The 13,767-nt window shown below is 34.4% G+C and overlaps 1 protein-coding gene across 2 annotated transcripts in view; it reads right to left on the reverse strand.

The window, feature by feature from the left end:
* The window catches only part of LOC136042000 (angiotensin-converting enzyme-like), a 165,409-nt gene that overhangs the window by 103,423 nt on the left and 48,219 nt on the right, over positions 1 to 13,767 (reverse strand). For both annotated transcript variants that reach the window (XM_065726831.1, XM_065726832.1), the window contains exons 7-8: positions 7,580 to 7,677; positions 1,538 to 1,707 (exon numbers count right to left, since the gene is read on the reverse strand). In XM_065726831.1, coding sequence (XP_065582903.1) covers positions 1,538 to 1,707; positions 7,580 to 7,677 — 268 coding nt within the window. The remainder of the gene's footprint in view (positions 1 to 1,537; positions 1,708 to 7,579; positions 7,678 to 13,767) is intronic.

A 13,767-nucleotide genomic window follows, 5' to 3' on the forward strand; every position in this document is an offset into this window, starting at 1 on the left:
AGCAGAAAATATCTGAACTTCAGAAAAAGCTATTTACTAAAATAAAGCCTTACGGTCTCAGAAAATATCATAGCATGGTACGAGGGCTGGGGGGGGGATTCCCTCTCAATTGTTGAGACGAATGTTTATTTTTGACACTTTACTCTATTTCTTAAGCAAACATACTAAATAGGCCTTTTTATCGAACCATTATTCTGTAAAATTTAAACTTCGATTAGAGAAGTCAGGTTTTAGTGGGCGGCAACTCCTGTTACAATAGTATTAAAAATGAGTGTAAACTGAGAAAACACAAGGCTTTTCAATTGAAAGTTAGAAGCAACGTTAACACTTAAGAGAACCGACATTGTTCCATATGTGAGGGAGCTTTCTTTTCTTCAACCTCTTCCCTCTTTACGTCGAAGTTTCAATTTTCATCTCCAATGCTTTAAGAATGACCTGTTTAAAGTAAGGATGACTGTGAAAGAACAGAAAGTATTTTCCACAGTATCTTAAGAATGAATGAGCTTCTTTATGTGCGCTCTTTAAAAAACAACTGGTTACACATTAATTTTACTGAAAAATGCTTTCAGTCTAATACAAAAAAACTTTAGGTGAAGGAGAAGGGGGTTGAGGAGTGGACTGTCTTTCCCCACATATGGCGAAATTTCTATTGGCCTTTCAAGTTTTGATGTCTTTTTTTACTTTTACTTGGAAAAAATGTTTTCTTTTGTTGAGTCATAATATAAGGTTCGTTATTTTTTTTCTTCATTTTCGGGCAGAATGACCCGCAAATTTTAGCTTCCTGGAGGTCATGAGGCATAGGTTAAAGTGGTTCATGAATTTCACGCACAATAACTGAAGAATATGGTTAGTGTCGCATATGATGCCACTTTTTAAGGCAAAAGCGGTCGTGAAAAATCTCAGGAGTTACTTTTCACTTGATAAACCTCAAAAGAAAGTAAGTTGGGTGGTTAAATCTTTTCATTTGGGTGTCTACTCAAAATAATTCTCAAGACTTGTGAAACAGACTCAAAATATCCCTATCAGCCAATCTCGACAATATTTTAAGATTATATTTCACTTTGCAGGAACAAATACTCCCCTATAACAGACCAATTCTCTTGTCAAATGGTATAAACAGACTGATTCCACCCTCCTAGGGAAAATCTTTAAAACAACTGAATGAATGTTTTGCCCTCTTGAAAGGCTCAAAAATAAACTCACTGGTATATCTGTAATATCTTTATGTAATTAAACTTGGCCACCTTAAAAGGCTGCATTAAGGCTCCTAGATTTACTTCTCAAAATGTTCAATTCATTCTTGAAATTTGCTCTTGGAGGCCACGTCTAGCAATCACTGATGAATGAAGTCTTATATGATTGTTCCAACAATGTTTGTACGATTTGTGATTAGGGATTCTTCCTCATATAAGAGCTTTAGCCCCTTCCCCTCTCTCTATCCGGTAAATGATGTATAATAAAAGAAAAAAGTCTTCTAACGCTATATATTTAATCCCATGTGACATACTTATAACTAATAATGATTAAATAGAATTACCGGAAGTCATCTTTTGAGTAGAAATCCTCAGCAGACGCGTGGCACTGAACCTCTCTGTCTTCTGGTCGTTCAAACAATGATTTCTCCCAGAAGGTAGCAGTCATATTATCAAAACCCAAATCAACAAAGAATTCCTGGGAGGTAAGGAATAGGTCATCAACTGTCCAACCCTAAAAAATACTTTAGACATTGACAAAGAGAAAAAAAAAAAATCTCTAGGAAAAATGTTCTTTCATTACCATTATGTCTTACTCATAATAATTTCACTCGACTCGTCAGTCATCCCCCCCCTCCCCCGATCATTTCCCCTAGATTTAGCTCCCTAAAAAATGGTTATCCGCATTTCTTTAACTATATTGATTATTTTCAGTATTTGAACTCCGCTATAACTAGCTCAAATAAAACTGTTCCTGAGCTTATTTACATATATTTTTTTTTTTAATTAAAAAAGGGATTGAAAAACTTTACATGACAAAACTTTACAATTAGATATAATCTTGTCAAGGAAAGTTAAAAAAAGTAAATTCAAAAATGAATAAATCTGTTCTAGTCTAAGACCCTCTTCAATTCCTTGCTTGAACCAAATTTCTAACAGCGACTGCAATGAAGGTACTCACTTATACTAATTAGTTTGTTAAAAATATTTATAAAAAAAAATAAAAGAAAATTAAAAACCAAATTAAAACCTAAGATGAGAAGAAATTAATTTACACACTGATGGAATAATCATCCCAAAGATAAGGATAATATTTATTGCACTGGATAAATGAAGGAAAGGAATAGAAGCAAAAGTTAAAATGAACAATATAGTCTAACTTAAAACGAACAAGAATTGCCACAAACTGGAGTATGACTGTCACCCACTAAGATTACTAAAGACCCTCATTAAATTTGTACAGAAAACAATTTGTGTTTTAAGCAGCAAGTTTTTAATATGTCATAATATCAACAACAATACACAAAAATAATACCGAAACGCTAACCACGGTCTAAAAACGTTTCTTGTAACTGCAAGTAAGGAGCGACATTAGCGTTTTACTAAAAACGATTTGCATTTCAAGCATCATGCTCTTAATATGTCATAACATGAACAACAATATACAAAAATTATACCAATGGGCTAACCACGGCCTAAATAAGTTTGTGGTAACTGTAAGTAAGGAGTAACTCTGCTTAAAAAAACAACTCTAAAGAACGGAATTTTAATAACAAGGATACATCAAAAGAGTCTCCTTAGTAGGATAATTCCAAATATACGAAATACATTGAGTTTAATATTATCCATATAAAGCTACCAGCCTGGAATTTTTTTTTCTGATTTTCAAAAAAGGGGTAAGACAAAAAGTTTAGTGATCTTAATAAAAATCACACAATCAGACTCAGTATATCAGGAAACACTACTCTAGAGGTTTGTACACTCAGATGTGCTCTGAAAATGATTTGGCCAGCCAAGAGAAATATTATGGCTTTCAAATCAACTCTATTGGATATATGATGATATTTCACTTTCGATCCAGAAGAAACCTTCTCTTCCTCAATCTACACAAATAAAGAATTTGGATTGGTTAAGCTTTAAGTGACAAAGACGGGTTAAGAAAAAGAGACACTCAGACCAATAATTTGTGTAACCCTTGACAAGAAGATCAATATTATCCTGTTGGTAAATTAGTGAGGTTCCTATTAAGAGCGCATCGTTGACATACCCCAAAGGATCAAGTATGTGCTATTCGCAAAAATACTGCTGGATAAATTTCGAGTATGCAAGAAATTGACGTATCAAACAGTGTAGGGCTTAAAGCTGAATCTTTTCAGAGGCTGCAAAACAGCTTAATTGCAGATGAAAGTAAACTGCCAGGGATTTTAACACAAATAGGTTCATTAAGATACCAAAACCATAGTACCCCAGCAACGTCAGTGTAAACAACTTAATCCAGTAAAATTGAAATAGCTTCTGAATGTATCACCAAAACAAAGGTGACTGAGATACCCACACTTCACAATAACAGAGACGGTTGCTGGGCTTAGATATGTAAGTAAGTAAGTAAGTAAAATATTTATTACCCGTATTTTTCACATGGAACAAAGCGGAGTACAATGAAAAAAAATAAAACAAAAGAAAAAAAGAGAAGAAAAACGGAGAGAAATTTAAAACACAACATGGAAAAATACATAATGAAGAACTGTAGAAATGTTTCAGCACCTGATGATATAAAGTAGTATTAATTTTATCCCATTCACTTACTACTTTCCACTTGTCGTTCTTGGGTTGATGCAGAACTGGTTTTATGCTTAGAGGTGCTAGTAGGGGTAAGTGATCAGCGAAGACAGCATCTTTTAGAACAGTTACACTTCCGTTAATATTCTTAGAGCAGGCCGTATGGTCAATGTTTGAAACGGACCCAGAATTATGAACGAAAGAGTAATCACTGTCTTTTGGGAGGATGATAAGTTTGTCATCAAAGATGCCGTTTAGAAGCTGACTACGGGCACACGTGCTGTCAAGCAGGTTGCAGTTGAAGTCCCCCATGACTACGCAATGCAAATCTCTCTGGGTCACAGACTTCAGGCACTTCGCTAGTTCGTGAACTGCGTTCATAAACTTTCACTCCGATTTGTCATCATGGTAGTTTGTTGGAAGATATACGTTGAAGAATGCGATACTGCCGGAAGATATAGCCAAGAAGTGATCATGCGTAAATAACACCTTACTTTCAATATACGGGTGACAAATAATTGCCAAGCCACCGGAAGGGCGTCCGAAAGACCGAATTTTTGCGGGCTCGAAATAAAAAGTAAGTTCGTGCGAGAACTTTAGGAGAGAAATATTGTGAGGAGTGAGCATATGTTCTTGTATAAACATAATGTCACAGTCTGCACAATATTTTTGAATTATGGCAAGTTTGTTGGGGACTCCTCCGTTCATGTTCCATGACGTAATTTTGACACAGGGTGGGCTATTAGACATTGGGCCGCTTCAGCTCACTGACGATTTTTATTATTGTGGGGCACTTGAAGGAATGGCAAGTGTGGCGTTTTGATTTGCAGAGGGTGCATGCTATAGGGTTTCCACAGAACTGGTCGGTGCTAGAGCCATGACCTCCTTCTCCGCATCGAGAGCAAATTTGCTGGCTAGAGCAGGTAGCAGAAATATGACCAAAATTCTGGCAGTTAAAACAGCGCTTTGGGAGAAAGATAAATTCCTCGATGGGGTACCGCTCCAAGTCAATTTTAGGAGGGTTTTTCATGGCGTGGTTCAGATACTGGTGGGATGAGAAGTATAATTTGAAGGATCTGGTTTTGCCACATTGATCAGCTTTTTCACAATTCGGTATAATTCTCTTAAGCGCGTCACCATTAATATGAGCTGGGACAAACTTGATCATACCGATGAAAGTGGGAGTTTTAACGCTTGCCAGTGTTCCAGGCTATTTTTTGTTAATAGATGTTGCTAGTACTGTTGCTTTAGATTTGTTCTTAGTTACGAGGCGCCATTGGTACTTCCCTCGGCGGAGTTCAAAATCGTCTTCATTCAAAGCATCACCACAAATTTTCGACAGGAAGTTTTTCCTTTTTCTGCGGTAACAACGGTAGGAGGAGGCTTTTTCAAGACTACTGAGTAAGACGGAGGAGAAGGAGTAGATTCATTAGCTTGAGCAGCAACAGGGTTGCATTCAGGCCACGGTAATGGTTTCTGGTTCAAACGGTCAAGAAGGCCATTGAACTTGCGATTCATCTCGTTGACAGTAGACACTACACAAGCAGCGATCTCTTCATTGCAGGCCGGAACTTCTTGGGCTCAAAAATAACGAACTCAGGAAACTTTTTATTAGAATGGAGCAATCCATCTAACGCCTACACTTTCCTGCATGGGAATGAGTGCACTAAACTGTCGTTAGTATTTTTCTTTGTGTGCTCGTAGAATTGTAATTCTTACAGATCACAAAACGCAGGGCTGTTCAAGATGCATGAACAGACGATGCAAAAGACTAAGATCCAAATCGCAGTGAAACCAGAATTATATGTAGGCTTTGTCAACTTACCACTTCTTTGTCAGCTCAGGTATTGAAAGTGTTTTAAAATCTTACTAAGCGTGCTAAACATCATGACTAGTGTATAAATTGAACAAAGGATACGATATTTGGTTTTTTTTTTGTTTTTGTTTTTTCAACATGATCAAAACATTGCCCAAGCAAAATCCTTTGGGACTATACTCCTGGAAAGACATTTGTAACAGCAATGTAAGATGATAAACTTAGATACAAGAACCATTCCAGAGATGGTCTGCGACCATTTTGTCAAAATCAGCTTTTACTCTCTCACAACTCACTTTTGGTTGTTTTCTCTGTAGCCTATAATAATAATCTTATATTACATTCGTGATTTTTTTATATCTTTGGTCATGAACTGTATAAAAGTATCCACTGTACCTTTGTTTCCTTTGTAGAATTTGTAAACGTTTTATCGGATTCAAGTTCATTTATGACTATAAGCTAACTGTGTTTAACTTTAAACTTGTCACTGTAGTGCCTAAAACGTTGTTTTGCAGGAAAGCTAATGAAAGAATTCAGAGGCAGTTTAGGTGGCTTGAAGGACTTTCAAATGGAGTTGTGGCTAGTATTAGCTACCTCAGATGTGCGATTAGCCTCTTTAGCTTTAATGGGGCTTACTGACTTTTTATAGGCTTTATTGTGTATTTGAGCTACTGGAACAAGAGTCTTGTCTTTTGCAACCACGCCATAATAAGTACCAGAAACTAACCCGAGCTTTAGCTTACTTCATCACGAGCGAGCAATCCTTAGCCTAGCTTATGGATTCCCCTGCCTTGAAACGACACACTAGGACTAATAACTTGGTCCCTAGAAATCAAAGAAACATTTTCAAACAAAATGTACTACAAAATGTACTAGTATTACTACCTTTAAGAGGTAGTAATACTTTGGCTAGTTTTTTAAATTCTGGAAAGGATCGGACTTCCGTAGAGCAACAAAGTGGGGTTTATAAAATCCCATGTACTTGTGGAAGCTCTTATGTGGGACGTACTAACCAGAATTTAAAATGAGATTGCTACAAAATCATAATTCTATTTCATCTTCTTTAAAGCAAAATACCAAGCCTGAAGATTTCACGTCGGCCCTCTCGGAATATATCTTTAATTTTCCAAATCATTTTATTTTGTTTGAAAATGTTTCTTCGATTTCTAGGGACCAAGGTTTAAAGCAAATTTTCAGGGAAACAATCGAAATTAAAAAAAAATTATTCAAGAATAATTCCATAAACAGAGATACTTGTGAATTTGGATTGAACTCAATTTATGATAATTTACTGAGGTCAAATAAAGTAAATATCACCTCACCTAAGAGCTATGACCTCTGTCCACGTAATATGTCAGATAATTCTAATGAACCGGAACCGAAAAGGTCAAAGAGATTTGCCTCCGCTGTTGCATTGAAAAAAATAAGAGCAATAAACTATATGTAATTAGTTTATTAGGTATAAATTTTGGTTATTTTTATTCATGTCTTTTAGTTTTACTGATGATGATGAACACTGTATATGTGTTCGAAATATCCAGTTAAATAATTTTATATCTATTCACTGTCAATAAAAAGGTTTCATCCCTATTTTGAACTGTTTTACTTTCGCCACAGTATTATTGTTATTTACATTTCTGTTGCTCTTATGATGTTTTCATAAATAAATACAGAGAGTCCAACATTAACATTGTATTCACGAAAGTGGAAATTACTCTTTTGACTGATTAAATAGCGACGTTCTAAGTTCTAATATTACTTGGTAATTTTCCATGAAAGCCTCCTTCATTTGAAAACGGGTTTATCTTTAATTAAAAAATAAAAAAGGGACCCCTAGCATTTGCATACTCTAACAATCAAGATAGGGTAAAGATAGGTACATTAGAAGGATTCAATTCTCGAGATAGTTTAGATTTGCAAGGAATATCTTTTTATCAGGCTCCTCAGAGCTTAGGCATAGTTTTCTATTAATCTCCCCATTCAGTTAAAATTAATAGACAACACTACTTACCTTTTCTATCATACCAGGTGTAGCATCTACTGATGAAACATTTCCAAAAAACATAACATAATCTGCGATATTGACCCAAGACTGGGCCCACATGTTTCCTAAAATGACAACAAATAAGTATTTTTGAAACAAATATAATGTAAGGCTTTATCTTTTGAAGTCAGTTTTTAACGTCAATCTTGTAAAAGGTTTAAGAAAAGCATCTACCTCTGTATATGACCGCATCTATACTAAAGTGTTAAAAGCAGTAATGCCGTCCTAAATTACAACTCTTAACATACTTGGCAAACCTCTTTTCGCAGACAGGCGTGTTTCCATCACTCCTCAAGAAATCAAGAATAATTCTCTATACAAACGTGGCCCACGGGATGACTCGTTTACTTCTCTACCACTCTCTATTCTTTCTTTGTTTTGCTAGGTCTTCAAAAACCAAGAAAATCTAATTTTACTCTTTTCTTTAAGAGAAATGATTCCTCAACCAACGATATTTCGGATTCAGATATGGACTCTAAATGGAGGATGCTCTGGCGTGACTAAGCCTATTTGTTAATAATGCACTTGACCTAGGACTTGTGCCAGCCGCTATTTTGCTTGATATAAAAAAAACCGTTCGATAGTATGAATCATTGGATTCTATTTGGTAAACTAGAGCACATTAGGTTTAGAGGAAAGGCGCTGTAATGGTTTTGGTCTTACCCTAGTAATCAATGTGTTCAAATTGGGCAATATTTATTGAATGACACCTTCGCTAACTTCTGTCTGCCGCAAGACTCAGTCCTGGGTCCACTATTATATCTGGTTCACGTGTGTGGCCTAAATTGTGGTCTAAACCCTATATTTAGTACTTGACGGTACAGCGAACTATGCTGTGATACGCAAACTTCCAGAAATGAGAACGAATCTGATGATCTTGTGGCTTTTGTAGATGACACTACAAAAACAGTACAATGACACTAAGCATACAGTCCCTCAAAGAGCTCTTCATCCGCCTTTCAACGGACTTGTCAAACCTCATCTACCTTTTTTTGTATCGATTTGGCAGTAGACATTCACATTCCACCTGAAAAGGCTTCAATACAGACACGTGCCCTGAAAATAGTTGGAAATTTGGACAAATTTATTTCATTTGCATCGCTTTATCATTTATCGTGCTCCGGTATCGTTCTCTAATATTTTTGCTGGACTACTTCCATAAGCATTCCAAGATCTGTCCCAACTGGCATCAGAACAGCATCCTAGGAGCACTATCTCTGGATAAAACGCTCTTGTGAGACGAACACCTACAGTACAGTCAGATCGAATCCCGTGCCTGGCATGCACAAAAGTTTGAAGCTTATATATATACATGATAAGATATATATATATATATATATATATATATATATATATATATATATATATATATATATATATATATATATATATATATATATATATATATATATATACTAGCTGTTAGGGTGGCGCTTCGCGTCACCCCAACACCTAGTTGGTGGGGGCACTTCGCGCCCCCCCACAAGTCCTTCCGCGCGCGTAAGCCGTTACGCGCCATATTAGTTACGCGCCATTGTAGTTGTGTCCCTGTGTCCCACCTGTGAATATATATATATATATATATATATATATATATATATATATATATATATATATATATATATATATATATATATATATGTTTTTAACTACGTAAAACTTGCGAATATACAACATTCTTCGCTGTCTCATTGTCTGTATATATAAATAGATTGTCAGGTTTACCGACTCTTGAAGATGCAACATATGATTGTCCATGGGAAAAACAATCCGTATTCAGATCTATACCTCATTAGTCTAATGATTGCCCTTGAGCTTTGTTGATGGTGATTGCTAATCAAGCATTCCCTGTGTCCCAATTGTCATTTATATATTCCCCCTGTGCCCCCCGGTGTCCCCGTTGTAGTTGTGTCCCTGTGTCCCAGTTGTCATTTATAGTCGACAAACATGACGTCAGTCGACACACAAACATGACGTCAGTCGGCACACACGTCCCAGTCGTCATTTGTGTCCCGTTGTCCCAGTCTGTAATTTCTCTTTGAGTGTCCCGGTCGTCATTTATATTCCCTGTATCCCGGTCTGTATATACATTCGTTTTTGAATTGGTGTATGATGAAATAAATTTTTAGTTTTTTTCCTTTTTTTCTTTTTAGGTTTTTTTTTTGGTTTTTACCTTTTTTTTAGTTTTTTCTTTTTCTTCTTTTGTATTAATGCTAAAGCCAAGGTTCGAACCTGGAACCTCTCGGACCTAGAACCTGGAACATAACGCTTTACCAACTCAGCTACTTCAGCTTGAATACATTTACCTTTTTTAGTTTTTTTATTTATTTTTATTTTATTTTTTTTTGTTTTCTTTTTCTCCTTTATTTTTCAGTTTTTTTTTAGTTTTTTTTTCTTTTTAAGTTTTTAGTTTTTTTAGTTTTTTTTTTTTAGTTTTTAGTTTTATTTTTCTTTTTAGTTTTTTTGTAGTTTTTACCTTTTTTTAGTTTTTCTTAGTTTTTTTTCTATTTTAGTTTTTAGTCTTTTACCTTTTTATAGTTTTTTTTTTTAGTTTTTTAGCTGTTTTAGTTTTTTTAGTATTTTCTTTAAGTTGTTTAGTTGTGGTTTTTACCTTTTTTTAATTTTTTTCTTCTTTTGTATTAATGCTAAAGCCAAGGTTCGAACCTGGAACCTCTCGGACCTAGAACCTGGAACATAACGCTTTACCAGCTCAGCTACTTCGGCTTGAATACATTCGTTTTTGAATTGGTATATGATGAAATAATTCAGACGTCATATGCAGACAGACAGACAGACACACAAACAAACAACTTATTTTATATATATATATATATATATATATATATATATATATATATATATATATACATATATATATATATATATATATATATTATACTAGCAGTTGGGGTGGCGCTTCGCGCCACCCCAAGACCCCCCCCCCCGCGCATAAGTCGTTACGCGCCATATTAGTTACGCGCCATTGTAGTTATGTCCCTGTGTCCCACCTGTGAATAGACATAGATATAGATATATATATATATATATATATATATATATATATATATATATATATATATATATATATATATATATATATATATATATATATATATATATATATATATATATATATATATATATATATATATATATATATATTTTTAACTATGTAAAACATGCGAATATATAACATTCTTCGCTGTCCCATTGTCTGTGCATATAAATAGATTGTCAGGTTTACTGACTCTTGAACATGCAACATATAATTGTCCATGGGAAAAACAATCCGTATTCAGATCTATACCTCATTATTCTAATGATGTGTCCCGGTCGTCATTTATATTCCCTGTGTCCCGGTCGTCATTTGTGTCCCGGTATCAAAGTTTGTAATTTCTCTTTGAGTGTCCCGGTCGTCATTTATATTCCCTGTGTCTCGGTGTCCCGGTCGTCATTTGTGCCCCGGTCTGTAATTTCTATTCAAACAATCCCTGTGTCCCGGTCGTCATTTATATATCCCGCCTGTGCCCCCGGCGTCCCCGTTGTAGTTGTGTCCCTACGTCCCGGTCGTCATTTATATTCCCTTTGTCCCGGTCGTGATTTGTGTCCGGGTGTCCCAGTCTGTAATTTCTCTTTGAGGTTCCCGGTCGTCATTTATATTCCCTGTGTCCCGGTCGTCATTTGTATCCCGGTGTCCCGGTATGTAATTTCATCAGTTGACAAAAATGACGTCAGTCGACAAACAACTTCATGACGCATACAGCTCAATCCTTATAATGACGTCAGTCGACAAACATGACGTCAGTCGACACACAAACATGACGTCACTCGACACACACACACACAGACAACTTATTTTTATATATATACTAGCTGTTGGGGTGGCGCTTCGCGCCACCCCAACACCTAGTTGGTGGGGGCGCTTCGCGCCCCCCCCCAAGCCCCCCCGCGCGCGTAAGTCGTTACGCGCCATATTAGTTACGCGCCATTGTAGTTGTGTCCCTGTGTCCCACCTGTGAATATAGATATATATATATATATATATATATATATATATATATATATATATATATATATATATATATATATATATATATATATATATATATATATATATATATATATGTTTTTAACTACGTAAAACTTGCGAATATACAACATTCTTTGCTGTCCCATAGTCTGTGCATATAAATAGATTGTCAGGTTTACCGACTCTTGAACATGCAACATATAATGGTCCATGGGAAAACAATCCGTATTCAGATCTATACCTCATGATTCTAATGATTGCCCTTGAGCTTTGTTGATGGTGATTGCTAATCGACCATTCCCTGAGTCGCCATCGTCATTTATATATCCCCCTGTGCAACCCGGCGTCCCCTTTGTAGTTATGTCCCTGTGTCCCGGTCGTCATTTATATTCCCTGTGTCCCGGTCGTCATTTGTGTCCCGGTGTCCCAGTCTGTGATTTCTCTTTGAGCGTCCCGGGCGTCATTTATATTCCTTGTGTCCCGGTGTCCCGGTCGTCATTTATATCCCCCTGTGCCCCCGGCGTCCCCGTTGTAGTTGTGTCATTTATATTCCCTGTGTCCCGGTCGTCATCCCGGTATACATTCGTTTTTGAATTGGTATATGATGAAATAAATTTTTAATTTTTTCCCTTTTTTTCCTTTTAGTTTTTTTTTATTGGTTTTGACCTTTTTTAGGTTTTTTAGTTTCTTTCTTTTTCTTTTTAGTTTTTTTTGAAGTTTTTATCTTTTTAGTTTTTTTACTTTTATTTATATTTTTTTAGTCTTTTTTTAGTTTTTTTTCTTTTTTAGTTCTTTTAGTTTTTACCTTTTTAGTTTTTTTTAGTTTTTTAGATTAAATTTTTTTTTAGTTTTTCACCTTTTTTCTTTTTAGTTTTTTATTGGTTTTTACCTTTTTTTTAGCTTTTTTTTTTTTTTTCGTTTTTTCTTTTTACTTTATTTTTAGTTTTTATCTTTTTTATTTTTTTTTATGTTTATTTTTAATTTTATTAGTTTTCTTTTTCTCTTCTATTTTTCAGTTTTTTCCTTTTTTTTAGTTTTTTTTTAGTTTTTAATTTTTTATTTTTTTTCTTTTTTTAGTTTCTTTATTTTTTTTAGTTTTTCGGCTGTTTTATTTTTTTATTAGTTTTTTTTTTGTAGTTTTTGCCTTTTTTTAGTTTTTTCAGTTTTTTTTTTAGTTTTTAGTTTTTTACCTTTTTTAGCCTAACCAGGATTTGAACCTGGGACCTTCATTCTCCGTTCTGACACCCTCTCTCACCGAGTGACTACTCCAGCATGTTCCTTTTGGTGTTTTAAATGGTATATTATTAACCAAATTAATGTGTTTTACAATATACTAAGCATCGTCATAACAAAAATGACGACAACTAATTTCATGACGTCAGCCGACACAGAAACATGACGTCACCTGATCCACAGATCCACAGACAACTTATTTTTATATATATAGATTTTTATTTTTTTTATTTTTATTCTTAATTTTATTAGTTTTCTTTTTCTCTTCTATTTTTCAGTTTTTTTCCTTTTTTTAAGTTTTTTTTTTAGTTTTTAGTTTTTTTAGTTTTTTTCCTTTTTTTCTTTTTAGTTTTTTATTGGTTTTTACCTTTTTTTTAGCTTTTTTAGTTTTTTTCGTTTTTTCTTTTTACTTTTTTTTTAGTTTTTATCTTTTTTATTTTTTTTTTATTTTATTCTTAATTTTATTCATTTATATATCCCCCTGTGCACCCCGGCGTCCCCTTTGTAGTTATGTCCCTGTGTCCCGGTCGTCGTCATTTATACTCCCTGTGTCCCGGGGCTTTGTTGATTGCTAATCGAACATTCCTTTTGTCCCGGTCGCTTTCTCTTTGAGTGTCGTCATTTATTTAGATTGTTTCTCCTTTATTTTTCAGTTTTTTTCCTTTTTTTAGTTTTTTTTCTTTTTTAGTTCTTTTAGTTTTTACCTTTTTTAGTTTTTTTTAGTTTTTTAGATGAAATTTTTTTTTAGTTTTTTTCCTTTTTTTCTTTTTAGTTTTTTATTGGTTTTTACCTTTTTTTAGCTTTTTTAGTTTTTTTCGTTTTTCTTTTTACTTTTTTTTTTAGTTTTTATCTTTTTTATTTTTTTTTATTTTTATTCTTAATTTTATTAGTT

The sequence above is a fragment of the Artemia franciscana genome, unplaced genomic scaffold (assembly GCF_032884065.1).
Source record: "Artemia franciscana unplaced genomic scaffold, ASM3288406v1 PGA_scaffold_55, whole genome shotgun sequence".
In the NCBI taxonomy this organism is placed as follows: domain Eukaryota; kingdom Metazoa; phylum Arthropoda; class Branchiopoda; order Anostraca; family Artemiidae; genus Artemia; species Artemia franciscana.